Genomic DNA, 25,066 nt, shown 5'->3' on the forward strand with positions numbered 1-25,066 from the left:
TGGCATTGCCGTTTTTGGTTTTGCGTCAAATATACTGAAGATACGTTTCATCCATCGAGAGTCGATCATCCGTCGTATATGACTGTTATTATTATTCAAATTGTCATTCATGATTACCAGGAAGAGTTTGAGTCTATAGGATCACACAAGTGGGAAGACATTTCCAAGAAGGTTCAGGATGCTGCTACTCCTACAATCAATCCTGATTGAAATGTAACTCGTTATTTGCCTAAATTATTGCATCTCTCTCCAACAAGAAGACATCAGGAAAGGATTCCATAGTTGCCAAACTTCTGAAAATGGCTGGTCCCAATTTTGTTCCAAAATTGAAGAACTTGTTCATGATATATGGGAATCTGATACTATTCCTAAGAAGTAGCAGTCAGCTCTTATACACCCTCTCCAAATAAAGGACAATAATGCAGACATGAATAAGCACATCTCTTCATTCAGTTGCCTGTGAAATCCTGCCAAAAGCACAGAATGGTGAGCATCAAGCTGGCTTCCATAAAAACGGATCTTTTCATTCGAGAGTATCATCAAAATCAGATATATTCACACCAGATCACTTGTAATGACTTTCGTTGATTTCAAAAGGGCGTATGACTCACTCAACTACTTCAGTCTCCTTGATATCCTCAGTGAGATGGTCATGGAGAAAAAGACTCATTCCATCATCATACAAACTCTAACCAACACATAATCACAACTGAAATTTTCAGGGGAAATCTCTAGATATTTTGAGATTAAGACTGGTATTCCGTCAAGGCAATGGGCTGTCTCCCATTCCTTTCAACTGTGTTCTTGAAGAGGTCATTCATAAGTGGAGAAATAGACTACCACATAATGGTATTAGGCTGCGCACTGCTTCCTAAGCAGTGAACCTAGACTGCCTTGCTTTTGAAGATAATGTAGTTTTGATGTCAAATGACCTCAACATTGCCTACCTCCAGGTTGGAACATTAACAAAAGTACCTAAAAAGCTGTAGGTCTCCTGATATCTTTTGAAAAGAAAAACTGAAGTAATGATGTCTGACCTTCATAATACCACTGCGTTTCTCAATACGAAATATGGAAAAATCTAACTTTGCATTGATTTTAAACCTCGAACCAGTAGCTGACGATAGATCGGCAGGTGTGCGCCTATCTCAACTGCTACTGATGATGGATTGTCAGGTCTACTTTACCAGGAAAGACAGTTAGAAGAAGTTGTGAATATTATTGTTAGATGGCAGCATTCATCAGGCATGTTTTCCCCTTGGAATGTGGAATGTTTTGGTGTTAAATACATCCATGTATGTGTGATATCTTTGAAACAAATGAAGGTCGAAATTCGTACAGCTTTGAAACACGTTTTGATTTTGTTGTGACTTGCTTTCATTGTTTACTGTTTGTTATGCACACACGATGGCTACATTTTCGTGTTTAAATGATGAAGGTATTGTAATAGAATTAAATGCATCTGTAAATTCAAGGCCTACTGCAGCAGAATGGATAAGTGTTGTGCCACCTGAAGTAGGTTATGAACACCTACTGGTTGGAGCTCTATCAACTACCGTACTTTTTACTGAATAATTCCTTAAGTATTAACACTATTCACTTAAAATTTGCATGCCTATCATCACAATTAATTTCTCTACAAAATGTATATTTTAAAAAGTTTCAGAAAACTGATTAGTCATTTATATTTAATGTGTAAGTAAAAAATATTTTTGATTTTTTGAGGGGGCATTTAAAGGTGCAGAAAACTTAAAAAAAATATTACATTGAGGGTAAATGCAAACCACATTCAAATAGTCCAGTTCATGCTGAATGTTTCGGTGTATTATATGTGCATATTCTGTGAATAATACATCTGTCAGAGTGACATACATCAGGTACTGCAAATGTGTGGTGCACACCAACCATTTAGAGCTGTTTCAACTACCGGTTTGATGGTTAAGTATCTTGGAGAAATCATTTCCTTTACTGCATCAGAGATAGAAGCTCTGAAATATTGGACTAAATGCATGGAAACAGCTTCTCACCTCTGCAGATCCGCTAATCAATCCAGATTAATCTTGTGGCAGGCCAGATACTACCATGACACCACAGTAGTATGTCCTGAAGCCTTATATACTGCTGAATGCTTGGCCCAGACTCACCATGGTGAAAGAGAGGATCCAAATGATAGAGATGAAATTCCTAAGTAAGATCCTCAGATGAGAAAAAATTCTGAGGGCAAATATCACCTGAGTTCAAGTGCAGAGCTGTACTCTAAATTTGAAAAGCTCTCACTTGTTATGAGGAAGCGCCATCTTAAGTTTTATGGTCATCTGTGTTGAATGCTGAAAATCAGCATATCTCTACAAATTCTTGATCTTCTCATGATTTGGAAATTTTCCACTCCATGAGCAACTGCAGTGAAGAAGGATGTGGCCGATGTCTCCGAGAAACTAGTTCAGGACTTGGGTACACGGGTTAAAGGATTGTCCAGAAAGAGTGAGAAGACGACCTGTTGCATAGTGGTTTGAAGAGTGAAGAACTGCATTCTCCATCAAAATGAAAAAGTATGGTACTGGGGATCCAGAAAGGCTGATAAGTGTTAACCATGATCTGAAGAGGCCAGAACCTTATGTTAAAAATGACCTTGCTGTGTAAACACTTGGTATGTTAAAGCAGTGATTATTTGTGACTCAACAGTGGGGAAACCAGTTTACAACTCCACTTTCTTTCAGGAAATGCTTCAGGACTGAATTCTGAAAGCCAGAAAAGTCAGTAATAGGAGATAAACAGTAGTTAGATCACGAGGAGTGTCGTGTATGTATTTATCTTTGTACTTTGTAGTAAATACTCCTTATTGTTCGATTGTTTTGTTGCAGGTGAAAGGACGCAGTTCTACAACTTTGCAGTTCATTACTGCTGTAAACTACTCAGAGCCCATTGAGAAAGAAGAATATGCAGTGAAGAAGGATATAGCTGAAAAACAGTGCATGGAGGTTTGTGTTATGTCTCAGTGTGTTCCAGTTCTTTCTCGATTTTTTTTCTCTTTCTATTTAATGCCTCACTTATTGGATTTTGGACACTGCAGTATGAGAGGGCTAGGATTGGCTAGGTAGCCGCAATAGCATTAATAAAACAATACTAATGTAGCATTTGCCTGGTTTGGAGATATGCAACCACAGAAAACTGTCTTCAGGATGGCCACCAATGGGATTTGAACTGCCCATCTCCTGAAAGCAAGCTTATAGCTAGGTGATCGTTAGCATATAACCTACTCATCCAGTCCTAGATTTACAGAGAACATACAACACAGAGAATGGTGAAGTATTAAGTCAGCTTGAAAGTAAAGGCTTCCACTATCTGTAACCTTGGCACGTGATGAGGTAGAGCGCCTTTGCCCCCAGGAATTAACCTGGTACTCATTTTTGGTGTAGGCTGAGTAAACCTCAGGACCATACGCGCCTCCAGAAGTGGAAATCTCATTTCTTAAATTTTTCAACTTCTTGATGGGGAACCAAACCCACATCCTTCAGGGTGAACCGAGCACGCCTTTACCTCCTCGGCCAGGCAGTCCCTTGTAAAAAGAGAAAGCACATCAAAAATGGCCTCAAATAAAGACTGATGGAGATAGGAAATTGTACATTAATGAAAGGAATAGAGCAAAACAAAAAATCTTGGAAAGGGAGGAAAAAGGAAATTAATAGAATTTGGAGTCATTCAGGTGAATTTATTGTAGATCCTAGAGAATTACAGGACAATTGGAAGGAATACTTCTAAAGGCTTCTCTGTGTGAAAGATAACTTCTGTTGAAATCCCAAACAGTAAGGTTCATGAGGAGAACAATGAAGACAGTGAAGTTACTCTTCAAGAAATGGAGAGGATGGCGAATAAAGAAGCAGGAATAGATAAAATTATTCTAGAAATGGTAAAATATAGTGGGAAGTCAGGGACGAAATGGCTTCATACAATATTTTTTGTACCTTCTGATTAGATGAAAGCAGTAATTGCACCTGTTCAGAAGCAAGGAAGCAGGAAGGATCATATCAACTATCAAGGTATTTTTGTGATTAGTATACCAGTCAGGGTGTTTACGCACATGTTAGAATTTCATACCACACCAGGCCTGTAGGCACCAGATTTTTGGTAAGCATGAAATAACTGAAAAATGCAAACAGAGATATAGACAGTTATGCTGATGTTTTTTGTAGATGTAGACAAGGTATATGACCTAGTACCAAGGGAAAATATGTTAGTCATACTGAGGGAATTACGGGATCAGAGTTAGTTTATTACAGGCAAACCCATGCTTGTTGATATGGCTACTGTGAGAATTGATCATCTTGGTTCAGAGTTGTTTGGGGTATTAGATATGGTTAATCATTCTCACTTACTGTTCATAGTATACATGAGTCGACTAAAAGCAAAATGGATAAAGTCCACTTTTTACAAAAAATGAGATATTGGTAGAAATATATCGGTAAAATATGTGTCTACTGAAGCATGAAATAATATACTGGCAAAAGCCATAAAGTCTTTAAGTATTTCCCCTTTAAAAACTCAGGTTACATGCACAAAGGATAAAGTCCACTGCGTTTTAAAACCAAAACGAGTAAAGTACGCTTCAACCAACCAGAACCTGACTTCTACGGCTTGTGACAACAACATACAACATGGCTACCATTATGCTAAAGCTGCATGCTTTCTACTAGTGCTTTATTCATAGTTTTATAATAGAGATTGCTTGCTTTCCAATTTTGATAATGGAAGTATCACCTTCTGTACTGTCTCCATCAAAGGCAAGAAAGAAAAGGGTCAATCTCAGTGCAGAACTTGGACTAAACGAACATTAAGAAGATAAAGCTTTTCGCCGACGGATGTGTGGGGCAAAATAAAAATAGAACGATGATAGCTATGCTCCAAAGATGGCTCCTGCAAGCACCAAGAGACCTAGAGGAGGTACAGTTAATTTTTCCAGTAATAGGTCATTCCTTCGTTCCCCCGATCGGTTATTCGGTCTCTGAAAAGGAATTCAAGAAGAAAGAAGTAATTGAAGATCCACAAACCTACATAAACATCATTGAAAGATTTTCAACCATTCGTCAACCCGGGATTGACATGGATATATTTAACTGGAAACAAGAGGCAACAAGGCACATGAAACCTATTCAACAATGGCACTTTAAATTCGCACCTTGCAAGCGCTACTTTTTCAGACGATTAAAAACGTCTCATCTCATGGTCCTTATGGATGGGGAGCCGTTTTACTATCATAGGACTGGAACCTACAGATCTGTGATGAAAACTAAGAAGAATGTGTCGGCTGTAAACCCTTCACCTGTCCGAAAGAATACTACTTCAGTCAACAAGAATAAAGTGTCATATGAGAAAAGGCTCCTTGAATTGCACTTTGGCTCTGATTGGAAGTTGAGCCCATCACTGAAATTCTACGTTGACTTCTTTGACTCTTGGGAGAGTCGTCAGTCAGATGTCAACGAAAATATAGATAAGGAACTTTGCAGTGCAACAGAGGAAACTCTTGAACTGTGTGTTTAAATGTGTACCCAGGGCACTCTTAAACCATGGTGAAAGAAACATGGATATTATATCTTCTTGTATTTTGTGCTTTTAATGAATAGTAGCAAAACGAGTAAAATCCATACTGCTAACATGCAAAATGAATAGTCCACTTCTTAGAAGCAAAATCAATAAAGTCCACTTTTAAAACAACAATAACAGTCTAAATAATATTACTACCGGTACAAGTATTATTACTTGTTCTAATAATCAGTGAATTTTTTTGTGATTTTATGCTTATATTTCATAAGCAACAGCCTTAATGGAAGGTGGCAGTGGTTTTCTGCCATTTTCTCAAAAAGTGCTGGAGTGGACTTTATCCGTTTTGCTTTTAGGCGACTCACATGGATCATTTACTGAAAGGTACAAAATGGCAAGGAGGGAGTCAGTTGGATGGAAATGTAAGCAGTTTTTTCATATTCCAACAACTTGGTTTTAATGGCAGACTGTGCTGAAAGCCTGCAATATAACATCTTGAAAAGATTTGCAGCAAGTATTTTCAAGACTAAAGTTATGTAAGTTTGGAAGAGAATAGGATTGAATGCCATGTAAGAAATACAAAACCAGAACAGGTGGATTATTTCAAATACAGTCCGTAGGATGTGTATTGTTGTATAGAAGTGAGAGTTGTGTGAACTTATGTTGCCTATGTAATACTAGTGACCATGACAAGCTCAAGGTTTGGTACATCAGAACGTGGGCCAAGTGTTTTCAGTTGCAGCCTGTTTCACGACTAGTTTACATTGCTCTGTATATAAACATTGTATGCTGAAATAAGTGTTCCTATTAGAAAAGAGAGATTTTTTTAACACTCTATGGGCGCTGATATTTCCAGAAGAGATAGTCAGTTGTTGCTGAGATTGTATAGTGATGTTGTACTCCTAAAATGTCTAAATATAGTGATAAAGATCTTGTGTAGTCTAGAGCAGTACTGGTGAATGTTTTAGGTATTACTTCACATTTATCATCTCATTTACACAGTTTTAAATGGTCCATTTTTTGTCCTATATTGCACATTGCATGATTCCAAAAAGCGAAGACAGTGTCACATTTCACAAATTTGCCAGGGATGTCAAACTGAAAGAGAAATGGACTTAAGTTGTTTCTAGGCAGAGGGAAATCCAGGCCCTCTTGGCATTGCTAAGGAATCTCCTAGAATTTGCATGCCCATTATGTGACTTAAGCAGTAGTGCTTCCTAACACAGTTTCCTCAATTTTTCATGGTTGTTCTCATAAGTTGAAACCTACCTCTGAAAGAGAGGGATCAGCACCAATATCAGATACTTTGCCTCCAAACAGATGGAGTCTACTGCAAGAATGTAGCGTTGATGCTGCGATTTAGTTCAATAACGCACAGCCAATTAGTATGATGGCAAATATTCACAAGATACAAATTATTAGAATAAAATTGGATTTTCTGAATTTATTGACATAAATTTTTGTTACATTGACAAATTAGGGAGATTGATGTTTTAGTACTTTGTATGCCACCCTTTGGACTGAATGAGGGCCTTGATTCGCCTTGGCATCCCATTAATCAGTGTTTGGCATGCATTTCTGATGTCATCGTCCTTAAACCAGATTTTTTGGACCTTAGCAATGAGCTCATCCCGTGTTGTTATTTTGGTCTTTCTCAATTTTTTCTTGACAATAGCCCATAGATTTTCAATGGGGTTAATATCTGGGCTATTTCCAGGCCAATCCAGTAACTCTATGCCCTTCTGTTCAAAAAAATCCATGACTTTTTTTGCTCTGTGGCATGGGGCACCATTCTGCATAAAGATGCAGTCTTCTCCCCCATACTATCGGTCCATTTGCGGTATCAGCTTGTTTTTCAGCACTTTTATGTACTGATCGTGTTTCATTGTCCCTTCAACAATGTACATTTCCCCGCAACCATGCCATGACATGACACTCCACACCATAATTGCTGTAGGATGTTTCACGGTTTGCTGTATAGAGTCGAACTTGAACGCCTGTCCTTCCCTTCGTCTCACATATTGGCTAGTCTCTTCTCCAATGGAGAAGATACTTTCATTGCTGAAGCATACCTGATGAAAGAAATAAAGCTTCCTCTAATAACTGGTCCATTACAGTGTTGTAAAATGTAGCAAATAATGGCAGGTACTTTTGTATTCCATGTAATCATAAAAGTAAATCGAATATATTAGCAGGCTTTAGCTCACAAAATGATTATAAAACCTTTGAAATACTACATACCTTCTTCCAGTCATCCGCTGACCAGTTTTGATGAATCTTGGCCCATTGAAGTCGCCGGGAAGCCATGGAAGGTGTAATCTTAGCCTTCTTTCATGGTCTCTTTGCTTTCAAGCCGCTGTTGAACAACTCTCTTCGTACAGATCTGGGGGATATATTAACCCCACACTGCTCCATTGTCTTGCTCAGGTTAGTACTTGTAAGTTTGCGATTACTAATCACAAGATTCTTAAGTTTTCTCGTGCTTCTGGGGCTCAAAATCTTGCTCCGTCCACACTTGCCTGCTCGGTCCTGAGCGTATATTTGTCCACCATTTTCATGTTTTTTAACACGTTCGCGGCCGATGACGACACATATGCGTCATGACTCCACTTTCACTCAGTGCCGATGACGACACACGTGCGTCACCTTCCGCGCCAAATACTGAAGCTCGTATCTCCGCCAATATGTATGTATAGATGTTGATTCCCATAGGGAATCTGAAATATTTGTCCTGAATGAGCAAATTTATAATACCAATATAAATGGTCCGTTATTGGACATTATAAATTTTCCAGCTAGCTCATTCTTGGTTGCCAGCGTTTCGCCCTCGTGTGCTAGGGTGGGCTCATCAGTTGGTACCTAGCACACCTACCAATACGCTGGCTAGTGCATACCGTGGAGGCCACTGCGTAGGCTAACTGGAGCCACCGGCAGTGCCAATGCACTAAGAGACTTTGTCTCATCACTAAAAATTGATGCCTGCTTGGCCATCAGATGATATAGATGTTGATTCCCATAGGGAATCTGAAATATTTGTCCTGAATGAGCAAATTTATAATACCAATATAAATGGTCCGTTATTGGACATTATAAATTTTCCAGCTAGCTCATTCTTGGTTGCCAGCGTTTCGCCCTCGTGTGCTAGGGTGGGCTCATCAGTTGGTACCTAGCACACCTACCAATACGCTGGCTAGTGCATACCGTGGAGGCCACTGCGTAGGCTATCTGGAGCCACCGGCAGTGCCAATGCACTAAGAGACTTTGTCTCATCACTAAAAATTGATGCCTGCTTGGCCATCAGATGATATAGATGTTGATTCCCATAGGGAATCTGAAATATTTGTCCTGAATGAGCAAATTTATAATACCAATATAAATGGTCCGTTATTGGACATTATAAATTTTCCAGCTAGCTCATTCTTGGTTGCCAGTGTTTCGCCCTCGTGTGCTAGGGTGGGCTCATCAGTTGGTACCTAGCCACCTGAGTGAGAATCTTAATCACGGGTGTGTGTGTCGAGCGTCTACTCCCAATTCTCACATTACAGAAGATGAGGAAGACGTAAGTAATATCACATCTCCAAATCTCCCGACAAATAACATGGGTAATATTTCAGGGGTCATTTCTTGGAGTTCAGATTCGTCTTCAATGAAACAAATAAACTTTATTGGTCGGCCGGGAAAGAAGGTTCCACTGCCAAGTGACGGGAAACCTATTGATTATTTTCGCTTGCTTACAGATGACAACTTTCTGAATAACATTGTAACTGAATGTAACGCATTTGCAGAAGAGTTATTTTTGCGAGGAAATGTCGCTGAAATGTAGCACACTGTATTGAATAGTTACATTGTACAGCTTATGAAGTAATATAAGTATACATTGTTCACACAGCAATAATAAGATTCTACTGCACAATATTTTTGTGGAAAATGTTCAAAAACTTATTTTTCTGTTGTAAAGAAGTTCTGCAATCGAACAAAAAATTATTTTCCTCGTTCCACTTCATTACCAGTCATGACGCATATGCTCCGTTAAACGGCACGAAGGCGAAAAGCTTATCGGTAGTGCCGCTGACGCAGCGTGTGCGTCGTGGCTCGTATTCACATAAATAATATTGAAATAATTAAAATAATAATCTAGAATGCATAAAGACACAGAAATGAACTCCTTTAAGCAAAAAAAAAGTATTACGGTACCACGGTAATGTTTGCCAATTTCAGAGCGGCCGCGAACGTGTTAATTCTATTCACTGAAGTTTGTGAAATACTTAATTTCTGGGCTATTGCTTGTTGTGTGTAAATCTTTTCAGCAAGTAAGGTCCTTACTATGCCAATTTTTCTTGGGGGAAGGTCACACTTTTTCCCCATAACCTCAAAATATTTCACTCACACAATAATGGAACACCACGGACTCACCAGGGTTAGAACACACTTTGAATTCTTCAAAATACCTTTTAGTTGAACTGTATTACACAAAAACAATGATTAAATTGCAGTGCAAAACAACAGAAACACAAAAGCTATGAACACTCGGCAGTAGTCACAAGGCAGGAAATCTCAGCTGAACAACATGTGCACTTCATCATTCATTTGTTCTTCATTCTTGGCAAATGCTGTCAAGCAAAAGTATCCCTGAGGTACAAAATATATCAAATATCATTATGCCTATCAGAATTAATCCACCACTTATCTACTTATGGGCATATTCAGCCATTTTAGGCACCATTAGACTGAAATTGAACTTTATTCTAATAATTTGGCCACATCTGTAGGTACCCAGGCTGAACTTTATTCTAATAATTTGGCCACGTCTGTAGGTACCCAGGCTTCATTTCCATCCTTAATCAAAGAAAGTATTGAACAATTATTAAAAATAAATCTAAGACTAAGGGCTACAATAAATAAGATAAAAGGAAAAATTAAACATTTGAAGAAACAAAAGAAAATGCAGCAATCATCAGAATTTAAAATGAAAATAAAGAAACTTCAGGAAAATGTCAACAATGAAGAAATTAAAGCATCTTTCAAATAGAACAAATTGATTCCTATGACAAGAAACATGTAAGGTATAAAGAAATAACTTCAAAGGTATGTGTACTTTGGAACAGAAGACTCCACTGGCTGACAACACTTGTTTGCCATTTGTTGAGGAAATTCAGTGCAATAAAAGCAATAAAACAAAAATCAGTATAGAAATATATGAAGTCATTATGTGTTAAGTAATGCAAAGCAAAGTCATCTCCATACAGGCCATGAAGGCCCTTGGAGGGATGGAAGGTAAAAGCCTCCACTATTCGTAACCTCGGCACTTGATGGGGTAGAGTGGTTAGCTCTATGCCTGGCCGCCTTTGCCCCCAGGAATTAACCTGGTACTCATTTTTGGTGTAGGCTGAATAAACCTCAGGGCCATGTGCACCTCTGGAAGTGGAAATCTCATTTCTTAAATTTTACAACTTCCTGGCGGGGATTGGAACCCACGTCCTTCCAGGCGAACCGAGCACACCTTTACCGCCTCGGCCAGGCAGCCCCTTCATTATGTGTTAAGTAGGAATTTAACTGGTGGTGGTATTGAACTCCTGTTCAGCCACTTGCAGAGAAAAGGAGGTTTCAACAACATGATGGATGTGCTGAAAATAATTCTGAAAACAAGAATGAAAAGTCTGACGTCAGAGTTACGGAATATTGCACGTTCTGACTGCTTACAGTGCCATATTTTCGCATGGTGGCAAGACTTGAAACTAATAATTTTTGTGGCATAATTTGTAGCGTATTGCTTAGTTAGCATATCTAAGAAATTTCAGTCTCCTACGATCATTACAGCCCGTGCTGTGCTATGCTGAACACCATCGGTTTAATTGTGGGCACCTGGGATAATTGAATCGTATCTCCATTTTGGGGGATGTTATATCCCTTAAATCTTTTTTCTGTAAACAATTTTTAATTCCATACAACATATATAAAATTCAATAAAATCTGTAAATAACACCTTGGTACTTTACCTTGGAAGATGTCCTCTGATATAAGATGAATGAATGAATGGATTAATTAATTAATGCACAATCGGCATTTAACTAAACCACACTTTCCATGGAGGAAGCAGTAAAAATTAAACAACTGTGTGCAGAATGAAACTGCAAAAACCAATTGGTGCAGCATTAGCTAGATATTACAGAACACCTAGATGGAAGTTTAATCTTTTCACAGGTCAACAGGGCTAAAATGATATGTTAATTTTACGCATGGCACATTCCCATAATCAGTCATTCTCAATTAGGGTGGCTCCCAAGCCACATGGGTGTAGAGGGAAATGAGTTAGCTGATAAGGCTGCCAAGGAGGCAGTTACATTGCCCGCATTGCCTTACAAGGTTCCAGCAAGTGATATTCGCTCTCACCTGAGACATTTGGTTATGTCCCATTGGGAGATGGAGTGGCAGGCCACTCCACTTCCAAATAAGCTGAGAGTGATAAAAGGTACAACGAAGGTATGGAGGACTTCCCTTCGGGCTTTGTTAAGATTCATTGAAGAACATTATCATTCTCAGAAGGAAGCAGTGCTATTATGTCATCTTCGGATGGGCCACCGTATAGTAATGCTCTGCTATTTACTGAAAGGAGAACCCCCTCCGGTGTGTACTTGCGGCACTCATCTTACCGTGGTACACGTCCTTACGGATTGCATGGACCTGGTCAATCTGCGCCGTAGTCTAAAACTCCCGAGTACCATCTCCCTCATCCTGCGAGATGAAGAGCAGTCAGCAGACCTCGTCATCCGTTTGATGAGGGATAGTGGTTTTTTTATCGCATATAAACATAGTGTTTCATGTTAGTACTTGTATTATTCACTGCGTTTTATTAATTTGACTCTGTTTTAGTTTGTGTTTGTATATTTTAATGTGTTTTTAAAAATAGTAATTTGCATGATATATTATTGAATTTTAATACAATGTCTTATTCTACCATAACCTATCATCTTTCATTTTACCAAAAATAAGACATTGCAAATTAGATTCACTGTTTATTTTAAATTCACCATCATTATTCATCTTAATTTGTTTTAAATTCTAGTCACTGGATACATTTTAAAATTTTAATTACCGTATCATATCATGTCGTCCATCTTGTACCATTAGGGGCCAATGACCTTAGATGTTAGGCGCCTTTAAACAACAAGCATCATCATCATCATCATCATCATCATCATCATCAAATATATAATTTTTCCAGTTCTGCATAAGTATTCTTTATTGAAAACCCATTTCTGAAGCTAAGAGAAATTGCTTCAAAAACAGGCACCTGCACGGTTGTTTACATCAAATGCGTACACCTATGAGTTTGCGTTTCAGAGGTGGGCACTTTGTATTTTAAAAGCTCAATTTCACTAAGTAAGTTTACATAATTTCTTTTATTAAAAAATGCACACAAGTTGTGTATATATATTACATAAGTTACATAAGTTTTGGCCATACATTTTATACCCCATATTTTGATTGTACACATTTTAATTAAACACAAACGTCTACCAGGGGTATTACTAGTTTTTTCAAGTGGTCATGTGGTAACGTTTGCAAGGTTGATCGCACAACTCACATATACAGTTATTCCCGGGATCGTGAAAACGCTTGTTCTTGCCAGGTGTCGGAGGTCTTGGTTTGTGTTGGCCCATGATCTATTTACCATGGCTTCTGTGGTATAAAAGTCCAGCCAAATTTCTCTTCATTTCTTTTGTCTTTCGAGGAGCAGTTTATTCGTGCTGTCGGTAGATGGGAGTCTCATATGCAGTTCTTCTATAAAGAATGGTTCTCTCGCGAGCTTGTATACTAGCCTTGACTTTGTGTGTTTTGAAACACCTAGAGCGGCTTTCAAGAATCTTGATGTAACTGCTTCCAAAGTAATTAGATCCTTTAGACTTATCCCAAATAATATCTATTCCGTATGTTGCGATGGGAACTATTTTTACGTGGAATAAGGCCATAGAGGTTGTTAATGATAATCTGGATAATTCTTTGATGTCAAAAATTGCTTTTGTGGCAGATGCTGTATGGGATTTCACGTGTATTCTGAAAGATCTGGCAGTGGTTTGCAAAGTCATTCCCAGGTATTTAAAGCTGTTAACTGTCACAAGAGGTTTCGGACCTAGATATATCCTGTCCTCCGCAGCTTCTCGGCCTCCATTGCGGTTTTTTGTATTAATTTCCATTTTATTTTCCTGTGCCTACTTCTCAAGTTGGTTTATGGCTCTTTGCAGGTTGTAGGTGGAATTTGATCCAATGACCATGTCGTCCGCATATATGTAGATTTTTATATCTTCCGTCTCTTGTCTAATCATCTGTACATCATATGTGGCGACATTAAAGAGTAGGGGGCTTAATGGGTCTCCCTCTAGGATGCCATTGGTCTGAGTTATTGTTTTCGATGTGGTTACACCATCTGTGATCTGAATGATACGTCTGTTTACTGTATTGAAAGCTTTGGTATAAGCTACAAAGATTACGTGGAATTTTCCTTGAGGGTGCCTTAATATATCTTCCACGAAGGTTGGGGCAAAAGTCATGGCAACTATTTTTTTTTTCTTGTAGATATGTGAACGGATCACAAACGTATATGTGTCATGTAGAAGTTCTGCAGGCACAGTGTGTATGCAGAACGACAGATGGCTCTGTGATAGCTGGTAGTAGCACAGCGAGGGCTGTGAAATCAGTCAGTTGGTGAGTGTCGTGCGAGATGGAGGTAACCCGTGTTGAGCAGCGCTCTTACATCAATATAGCCGTTCTCTGAGGGAGAAAAGAGATGGAATGTCACCGTGAATTAGTGGAAGCCTTTGGGAATAATGCCCTACCATACCATACAGTAGCATGGTGGGTAGGAAAGTTTCAGCAAGGACGTGTGTCAACCAGTGATGAGCAACGTTCGGGACGACCTGTCAGTGTGCGGACCGACGTGGCACGTGCTGTCATCGAGCAGCTCCTGGATGAAGACAGACGATGGACGCTACTGGACTTAGAGAGGGCGAGTGGCATTGAGAAACACACCATCCACAGGATATTGCGTAATGAGCTGCAACTGCGCAAAAATGCATCGCAGTGGGTACTGCATGCACTGATGGAAGTTCAAAGTTGGGTGCACTGTGCAATATGCTCTGACCACCTTGCATGCTGGCAACAGGACGGCGATCAATTCTTGTCACGAATAATCGCCATCGATGAATTTTGGGGCCAAGGCATACGAACCAGAACTGAAACGTCAGTCCGCGGACTGGCGACATGCTGGATCACCAAGGAGGCAGAAGGTCCGTCAGAATCCTTCCCCAGTCAGATTGATGGTGATCGTCACTTATGACATCAGGGGTATCATTGTTTGCCACTTTGTTCCACATGGCAGAACAGTGACTGCACAGTACTGCAGGAACTTCCTGGGGCGACAGGTACGACGTGGCGTTCGGGAGAAACTTCCAGATCTTGTGGACATTGCAATAATCTTGCACGACAATGCAAAACCACATAAAGCAGAGTGTGTAGGGCAGCTACTGCGACGTTGGGGATGGGAAGAATTGGAGCACCACCGTACTCTCCCAACATTTCGCCCTGTGACTTTGATCTCATTCGAAAGATTAAGGAACCACTACGTGGTAGACGGTTTGCAACACGAGAGGACATTGCTAATGCAGTGCGCCAACAGGTGACCCGATTCACACATGGTGCGGCAAATGCTGAGGCAGATGGTATTCGGCGCCTCCCACATCGTTGGCAGCGTGTGGTGTCAGTAGCAGGGGACTACTTTGAGGGGCTTTAGGCCCAGGTTTCTCATGTCAACTTTATGTGTACTGTGTTGTCATTCTTTTGCACCGGGAAGGTCATATTGCCCTGTATACTACCATAATAAATTAGTGTGTTACAATGCAGTGCTATTCATTGTCCACACATGTAGTTAACACCTTGTCCTTTCGTCTGTATATGACACATTTTTCAACTGGAGTGGTATCTTCAAGAAAAAAGAATAGTTGCCATGACTTTTGCCCCAACCCTCGTCATCAGTTAAGTTGTTAATGGCGTGGAGTATGCTCCTGCCTTTTCGGAAGCGAATTGTTCTTCCAGAATCCTGTGTTCTACTTCCTTAGCAATTTGCTTTGTGATAATGCTTGTGAGTATCTTCAATATGCATTTATCCAGGGCAATTCCCCTGTAGGAGTTTGGGTCCAATTGATTGTCTTTCCCCTTAAGTAGTATATTAATTGGCAAAATCCTCCATATTTCTGGTATATTGCCCTCTTTTAAGCATAGGTTTAACGTACCTGTGACTGCTTGAAGTAATAAGGTAACTGAGCCTTTGATATATCCATTATATATGCCGTCGGGACCTGGCGCCATCTTGTCTTTTAGAGATGTTATTGTCTCATATACCTCTTCTGTCATGAAGGGTTCAGTTTCTGCTAGGCATGTCTTCACATTGATCGGTTCATATGCGGTGTTAGTTTTATCAATTATAATGTTATTGAAATTTTCTTCCCAAACTGTTATGTCTATTTTGCTATTGCTCTGAGATTTCCGTGGCCTCAATACCACGTACGGGTCCTTTCTGTCTTCTTCCACCATATTTGTTGCTTCCTTTTCCATGTAATCCCTTTTTTTAAAATCTTCATTAGATTTTTATATTATTTTCTGATTTGACTGTAGGATTTTATATCCTCTAAACTATGGCTGGATTTGGCTGTATGTAGCGCAAGAAGGTTAATCTGTCTTCTCACAACATTCTGCGTCAAACCATTTGCGAGCTGTTATCTTTTGATTGTATACCATAGCAGACTGAATCATTTTTTCCATTGTCATGGCAGCCAAATCAATATTATTTCTCTCTATGTGATTATCAAAGTATTTCCATTCTTCTTTCTTCTGGCTTAATAAGCAGTTTCTTAGCTGTTGTGAGACTTTGATTTCTGTGGTTTTCATTCTGTTCATCGCATTTGGAATGGAAAAATTGGCCACAACCGGGCAATGCTTCTTTAGGGGTGTCTCATCTGCTGAATAACATACTATATAATTATTCAATGTAATATTAGGTCCTTTATAGAATATTAAGTCAATGGTACTACATCCTGAGTGTGTGAAGTATGTTCATTCATCCGCCTGGTTGACCAGAATGAATCCTTCCTCTATCATCATATGTAAGAGTTCATTTGTTCTGTGATTTGTAACGTCTAATCTATAGTTCATATCTCCAGCTATAATAATGTTTCGTCCTGGTGTTGCATGTCTTAAGGCAATCATAATGGTTGTTATTATGTCTTCTATTGGCGTTAATGGTTCAAGGTATATGGCTGTATAGAAAGGTTCTCGAAATTTATCACAAGTGTGTTGTGATCCTGATGTGTGCTTAGCACTTTTCCCATTTTTGGTTTGAAGAAGCAGGAGATTCCTTGTTTTGGCCGTCCTCTTGGTCCTTGCGTCGCTGGTATATGTTGTGAGTAGAATCCGTTTATTTCCAAGGCTATAGTTGCTAGAGTTTCTACAAAGACTAATATGTCCTGTGTGTGCAAAGGATCATTGTGAGATAGCGCTGGAGTGCTTTTCAGTCCTTAAGCAGATTAAGCTGCGTTTCCGTGGTTTCCCATTTTCTCACCAGGCAAATGCTGGGGCTGTACCTTAATTAAGGCCACAGCCGCTTCCTTCACATTCCTAGCCCTTTCCTGTCCCATCGTCGCCATAAGACCTATCTGTGTCGGTGCGACGTAAAGCCCCTAGCAAAAAAAAAAAAAAAAAAAAAAAAAAAAAAAAAGATTAAGCTGCGAGTCTGGCTCCTGCTCCTTGGGAGCGAAAAATATGGTAGCGTCGTACTATGACTCCCTCTGGCCACACTTCCGCTATGTTGACTTTTGGTACGTCTTGCAGTGGGATCACCACTTTAAAGGGTTTAAGTGTGCCTTTAGTTTGGAGTTCTTCACATTCTAATATGTTGGCTACATGTAAGTTGAAGATGTGTTTTTTAACCGCTTCTTCTGTTGTATTTTGGTGTTATTTCCGTGTATATAACCGGGCTCTACATAATTGATGTTGATAAAGTAAAAAAGTGTTAATGATGCTTGAAGGTAAATTAACATTAAAAAATTCATGCAGATTTATGAAGAACACATTAAAACAAAATAATGCTTCTGGATGAAAATGATAAAAATAACAGGTGTTCGCTTTTGATACATTTTTAATTGCTTGCATGTGTACAAGTATACACAAGCACACATGAACATAAAGTTAAAGTGCATTTAGTCATTTCTAATGATTGTTGCCACAAGGGTAGGATATGGGGAAAAGAGACAGAGCCGAAGGGCTGGACAAAGAATGACCACAAGTAAAAACTTAAATTTTGAGACTATTTCCTAATCATTTCTTTTCTTTCTCTTTTCTTTCTCTTTTCTTTTTTTCCTTTAAATCAATAACAAAATAACAAAGGTTGAATATGTATGTGTTGTAGTATGTTGAGTATTCAGCCCGAAGGCTGATTTGATCCTCCACAGCTCCGCCAACAGCTGTCATAAATACCCTAGGCGTCACTGAAGAGGTGTACTAGAGAAATGAGGAGTGGGGTTGTTTCCCGTTGCTCTCCTCACAAAGCCAGAAGTTGCTATTGCATATCAGTCTGTCAAGCCCACTGAAATGCATGCACCAACCGACCCTATGAGCGAAGTTTTCACACCATTCATAACAGGGACTGGCTGCATAAGGAATGGTATTACTAGCATCGCTCATACCTGAGTCACTTTCATATTGTCAAAGCCAAGAATGAGACTGAGGCACATCAATGAAAGTAACAAATTTATTCTAGCCCATACCAGAAAAGACAGTGCACTGTAAACACTACATCTCGCCAGCTAAGGCATACGTTAAATATATGAAAAACAATAACAATCAGCTCACTGAGCTTCAAAGTTGCCGGGGAGAATGAGCTCCAAATTGTACCAAGGCTTTGTTTTCAATACCTTTGAACGTTTACAAGATTAGACGCTGTTTAATTAATACTCCACAGGGAGAACGAATTTCCAACCTTCAAGACGTCAAGAGACTAATATGAAAATTAAGGCACCTTTTTGACTTATTCCCAGTGGGAAAAGAGAAACATTTAAGGCTTACGAGCCTTTATCTGAACTACACAATTTGTTGCTTGCTGCCTTTATTCCACAGGGAAGCAACGAAATCTAAACTCAGTTCAGAAGAATCCAAAGGAAAACGGAAGTAGAAGCTCATACTACTATGCCAAGAGAAAATTCATGTAAATATTCAACAGGAAAATGGGCCAAACCCAAAGAGAAGGGGATGCTGAACCCACTCAAGCTATCCCATGACATGATCACAATTAAACCTAGTGGGGCATAAGACCCGATGATGCAATGGATTATCCATACTACCTTGTGACTAAGAAGGAGGGAAAGCTACAGCCAAAAATGCAAGAAAAGAAAATTTAAATATTGAAAATCTTAGTCGCAAAAAATAAAAAATGAATAAGGGAAATGAGGATCCACACTCGTCCTCTCATATGACAAGACACCTGCTCAAATGGTTACATTCGTGGCTTGATATCCTAGAAACTCTACATTTTACAAAACCAAATAAGGGTACAGTACAAAACCCTACAGGCTATAAGGAAATATCTTCTTGGTGTAATCACATTAATGAGGTTGTAAATAAAGGTTGTACGTCTCTTCATATATTGAGGGTATTTATGGTAATGGGCAGACTGAGATGGGGTCTCGAGATTTCTCAAGACACTGTTTCTTACGAGAAATTTCTAGAGATCTTGAGAGCGTTGTCCCTGCATTGTGTGGCAAGCAGCGTGTCATAGACATCAAGGTAGATGGAACTGAATGATGTTTGTGTAGAGTATGCAAATAGCCAACCATGGGCCTTCTCCATTACATAAATGTGTATCAACAAGCAACTAGGATGTTGATTTCTTTCATTTCTACTGAGCTCTGTTTGGATGCAGTATAACATAATTATAAAAGATTCGTATTCTGGCATTGTATGCAGCGGTAAGTACATGAATGAGTAAGGCCAGGTACAGAAACTGACGGCTAGTGTAGATGTACATTATAGGACCCCACATTCAATATCCATATGAACAGTGCTTGTGTTTACCAATATTTTGGTGTCAAAGGAAATAATTCCTTACTGTGTTAGAGTATTCTACTCATAATTAGGTACTTCGGTATATGACGATGCAATGCGTAATTGTGTCTAATCGTATGGGACAACTTTAAGACGATGTCCGAATCGCAATGTAAGTCGTGGATGTAGGTTATTTTGAAGAGATGCCACATAGGCAGCCTGCTGTGTTGTTTGTTCAGAAGAAGTAAAATACATCGACAGAAATAGTTCAGGGTTGATCCGGCACTTAAAAACACACACAGTATTGCTGAAGGGGAATTGCCACAGAGAACACCTCTGGCCCGGCCTGCATCACTAGAAGCTACCGTGTCGACAACAGTTGCCTGTCGTAAGAGGCGACTAAAAGGGGTGATTGAATTAGAACCATGAGACTACTTGTAATTTGTACCATCACACGAGTAACACCAGGGGTTGTCTTTACTTGTGAGTAATACCACTATGTTAGGTGCACAATAGGTTTGTGATTAGTGGTAACAGAGGGTGAATCAGTATGGGTTTTACAGTACTCATGATTAGTACCACTATATGCAGAACACCACGGACTTAAGTTGTCTGTGATTAGTACCATTGTGAGAAACACCATAGGTATGGGCATTGCCGTGATTAGTACCACTATATGAGTGACACCATGGGTCTGCGTTGCCTGTGATTAGTACCCACTATGTTAGGAACACCATGGGTCTGTGTTGCCTATAAGTGGCGCCGTAATCTGAGACCCTGTAAGTAGTACCACAATGTATGGAACACCGTAAGTGTAAGTTACGCTACATGAAAAATACCATGATTCTTACTTTCCTAGCGATAAGTACCATTATAAGGGGCCATTGACCTGGATTGTGGACCCCTTTAGACAGGAAGCATCATCGATTCAGGATTCCGCTTTGGAAGATACCCCTTGGTCAGTATGTACTATTGTTTTAAGATAGTTTCTGGCAGGTGGGGCATTGTGGGTCGAATCCACTGCTTGTATTAAGTTCATAATCATTGTTCGTCTCTTTTTTTGAAGTCTAGTCAGTGGATTAATTTTGGAATTATTTTTAACTTTCAGTCTTGCGAGTTGGATCCGCTGATTATTTTAAATTCATATTCATCCATTCATTCTTCATTATCATGTCTTGAATTCTGGTCAGTGGATGAGTTTTGGACTTTTAAATTGTCATTGTATTTTGTCTCATTTCGTACCATTAGGGACCAATGACCTAGGTGTTAGGCGCCTTTAAACAACCAGTATAATCATCATTTTACAAAACAGGGGGGCAAAAAATCTTTCTGGGAATGTGTTCATTACCCTTGAATAACTTACATCAATTGCTATCTTCTTATAATATCAGCATTACAGTATAGCAGTTACTTTCATTGCTGTTGGTATAGTGGACCTATTACTTCTCATCGTTGTGACTATGTGATTCTAAAAGAATCACCTTTCTGTGAGAGTTTATTTTATTTTTCAGAAAATGAGAAAGGCTTTGTTAAAGAGCAGACGCCATTTGCAGGAAGACCATGTGAATGTATGGCAACAACTGTGGAGCACTGGTGTATTCATCAGCTACTCTAAAGCTGCAAATGCTATAAATGGTGATAAGATCAATGCCACCATGTATTATGTTTTATCTCAAGTGACATCACCGTACTACGAAGAAGATACTTCCAAAGATCGAAGAACTGAACTTGGCAAAAGTCTTGTTTATGCAGAAGGCTGCTATGGTGGTCATCATACATTGTGAGTATCTCTGGTTGTTACAGGTTAAACATGAAGTTAGTTTGTGTAGTTGAAGGTAGATTTAATTGCTTCAGGAATTAAACATTAACATAAAGGATGTGAAAATCTCAACATAATACATTGATAACATAACCCATTACATCATCCTGCTGTAGCCTGTTTCGTACTACAGAGATATTCACTTTTGCACCCAGATCAATACTGGAGTATATACACTGACTGACAGAGCAAATGCAACACCAAGGAGGAGTGGTTAGAAAGGGATGAAAGTTGGGGAAAAAACAGAGACGGTACGGACAAATAATTGATGTTTATTTCAAACCGATATGCAGGTTACACAATGCGCACGGCATCGACTCAGTAGGATGTAGGACCACCGCGAGCGGCCATGCACGCAGAAACACGTCGAGGTACAGAGTCAATAAGAGTGCGGATGGTGTCCTGAGGGATGATTCTCCATTCTCTGTCAACCATTTGCCACAGTTGGTCGTCCGTACGAGGCTGGGGCAGAGTTTGCAAACGGCGTCCAATGAGATCCCACACGTGTTCGATTGGTGAGAGATCCGGAGAGTACGCTGGCCACGGAAGCATCTGTACACCTCGTAGAGCCTGTTGGGAGATGCGAGCAGTGTGTAGGCGGGCATTATCCTGCTGAAACAGAGCATTGGGCAGCCCCTGAAGGTACGGGAGTGCCACCGGCCGCAGCACATGCTGCACGTAGTGGTGGGCATTTAACGTGCCTTGAATACGCACTAGAGGTGATGTGGAATCATACGCAATAGCGCCCCAAACCATGATGCCGCGTTGTCTAGCGGTAGGGCGCTCCACAGTTACTGCCGGATTTGACCTTTCTCCACGCCGACGCCACACTCGTCTGCGGTGACTGTCACTGACAGAACAGAAGCGTGACTCATCGGAGAACACGACGTTCCTCCATTCCCTCATCCAAGTCGCTCTAGCCCGGCACCATGCCAGGCGTGCACGTCTATGCTGTGGAGTCAATGGTAGTCTTCTGAGCGGGCGCCGGGAGTGCAGGCCTCCTTCAACCAATCGACGGGAAATTGTTCTGGTCGATATTGGAACAGCCAGGGTGTCTTGCACATGCTGAAGAATGGCGGTTGACGTGGCGTGCGGGGCTGCCACCGCTTGGCGGCGGATGCGCCGATCCTCGCGTGCTGACGTCACTCGGGCTGCGCCTGGACCCCTCGCACGTGCCACATGTCCCTGCGCCAACCATCTTTGCCACAGGCGCTGCACCGTGGACACATCCCTATGGGTATCGGCTGCGATTTGACGAAGTGACCAACCTGCCCTTCTCAGCCCGATCACCATACCCCTCGTGAAGTCGTCTGTCTGCTGGAAATGCCTCCGTTGACGGCGGCCTGGCATTCTTAGCTATACACGTGTCCTGTGGCACACGACAACACGTTCTACAATGACTATCGACTGAGAAATCACGGTACGAAGTGGGCCATTCGCCAACGCCGTGTCCCATTTATCGTTCGCTACGTGCGCAGCACAGCGGCGCATTTCACATCATGAGCATACCTCAGTGACGTCAGTCTACCCTGCAATTGGCATAAAGTTCTGACCACTCCTTCTTGGTGTTGCATTTGCTCTGTCAGTCAGTGTATATTTTTACAATTTGCTTTATGTCGCACTGACACAGATAGGTCTTGTGGCGACTATGCGATAGGAAATTGCTAGGAGTGGGAAGGAAGCAACCATGTCCTTAATTAAGGTACAGCTCCAGCATTTATTTGTCTGGTGTGAAAATGGGTAACCACAAAAAAATCTTCAGGTCTGCCAACAGTGGAGTTCGAACCCACTATCTCCTGATTTCAAGCTGACAACTACATGAACCAAACTGTGCAGGCAATCGTTCGGTGGATTGTATTTCTACAGAAGCCAATGTCTGTGAATGTGCAGGCAAAGTATTAGCATTTATCACACTCTGCCACGTCTTCATTGTTAACTAGTGCTTGCACGTGCAGCAGTTGAAGATGAGGCCGTGTGGGACTGATATTTTCCTCAGGAAATTTCATTCTGAAGTGCACTGTGTTGATACAGATATAAAAGTTCATACAATTTCTTTGCTCTAAAAGAAATATCTCCTTATTGAAGTGTGCAGGTTATCTTTCCTACTTGGCTAAGTAAGTTTGTTGATAGAGATAGATTGAATGCTAGTAATATTTCCTGTAGGGAATAGGTTTGCACGCTGTGTGTTTTGCAATACTGCTACTGTGCCAGCCATTCATTTCAGACAGTCTCTCTTTCCTGCCTCTTGTGGAGGAGAGATGTTGCTTTTAGTATCAAAATACCAACACATGATTGGTTGTATCAGGACACAAGATAGCGAGAGTAAGTGATTTAATCAGGGTATCACAGACTAGCAGGAGGTGCTTTTGTATACCAACATTGAAGATAGCAGGCAGCTCTGCTCTTTGATTTCAACTGTAATTGAATCTTGTAGGCCAGAAAGGAACTAACAAGGGGAGGTCACGATGTCCGTATCACCGATTTTGTTCAAACTTTGTAGGGTGGTAGTACTACATCACAAAAGCACACTGGCAAAGTAGTAGGGCGCAACTCTCAACAATTTTCTAAAAAAACGCTATTTTGAAAATGTCAAAAGAAATTACGAGAGGTTTAGCATGCCAGGTACCATCAAGTGAGAGGCTGTGGCACGGTGGTCGTGTGTTTAACATTCTCCGCTTCAGTTATGAAGGTGGCAAGTTTGAGTCACGCTCGTATCAACTCTCTTTTTTATCTGACATTTCCTGATCCCCTTTTTTCTCGTGTTGCGAATGAGAGCAGTAGTTAGTCACTGTCTGACCGCGTTGTGTCGTGTAACAGTTGTGTGCGATGTAACCAGACATGCTCATCATACGTTCGATCGGCATGGAGATCTCGCATGTTGAATTGTGATCTCACTTAGTTTACAAAAGGAGTACATTTATTGTTCCACCTATTCAATACAATCAGTACCACGTTATGTGGTTAATTAGACATAGAAAATCTGAATATTATGGGGACATGTTTTTCCCTTCTTATTGGGCATCATTAGCTATATTAATTTAATCTTAAAACAAACATTGTTTAAAGGACAATGACATTTATAATTTGTAAAAATTGAACTGTGATTTCTTATGATATTAACTTTACAGAATAGTGGTTATAAAATATGATGTTGGGTCATACAACACATGCTAAAATTATTGTAAAGTAATTTAAAATCATGTCTAAAAGAAAATTTGTGTCAATATGAAGTTCTAAAAACGGCACATGTTTGGTACTGAAGTGGATCCTCTTCGTTATAAAAGTCAGCATATATTCGCTACGGCAACCTCAAGTTTACGTTGTTTATAATAACTGCCTTGTATGGAAATCCATGGGTCTATGTTACATAGGAGCAGTGCCATTATGCAAGACACACTATGGGTCTGGGTGTTGTTTGTGATAATGGTCATCGTGTGTATTCCACAGGTTGGTTCCACTGTGTTCAGAATGGGTCTGCATTACCTACGAGTAGGACCTCTTTATGAGATACACCATGGGACTGCGTTGCCTGTGATTATTGCCACTAAGTGAGAAACACCACGGATTTGGCTGGCGCCTGTGATTAGCCCACTTTGTGACTAGAAACATGGGTTTGTGTTGCCC

The 25,066-nt window shown here is 40.2% G+C and overlaps 1 protein-coding gene across 1 annotated transcript in view; it reads left to right on the forward strand.

Annotated features, from left to right (window-relative positions):
• LOC136864337 (uncharacterized protein KIAA2013 homolog) overlaps window positions 1-25,066 on the forward strand; it is a 299,319-nt gene that overhangs the window by 168,229 nt on the left and 106,024 nt on the right. Inside the window, exons 6-7 of the mRNA XM_068226239.1 lie at window positions 2,862-2,978; window positions 21,135-21,403. Coding sequence (XP_068082340.1) covers window positions 2,862-2,978; window positions 21,135-21,403 — 386 coding nt within the window. The remainder of the gene's footprint in view (window positions 1-2,861; window positions 2,979-21,134; window positions 21,404-25,066) is intronic.

This window comes from Anabrus simplex, chromosome 2 (genome assembly GCF_040414725.1).
Source record: "Anabrus simplex isolate iqAnaSimp1 chromosome 2, ASM4041472v1, whole genome shotgun sequence".
NCBI classification, from domain to species: domain Eukaryota; kingdom Metazoa; phylum Arthropoda; class Insecta; order Orthoptera; family Tettigoniidae; genus Anabrus; species Anabrus simplex.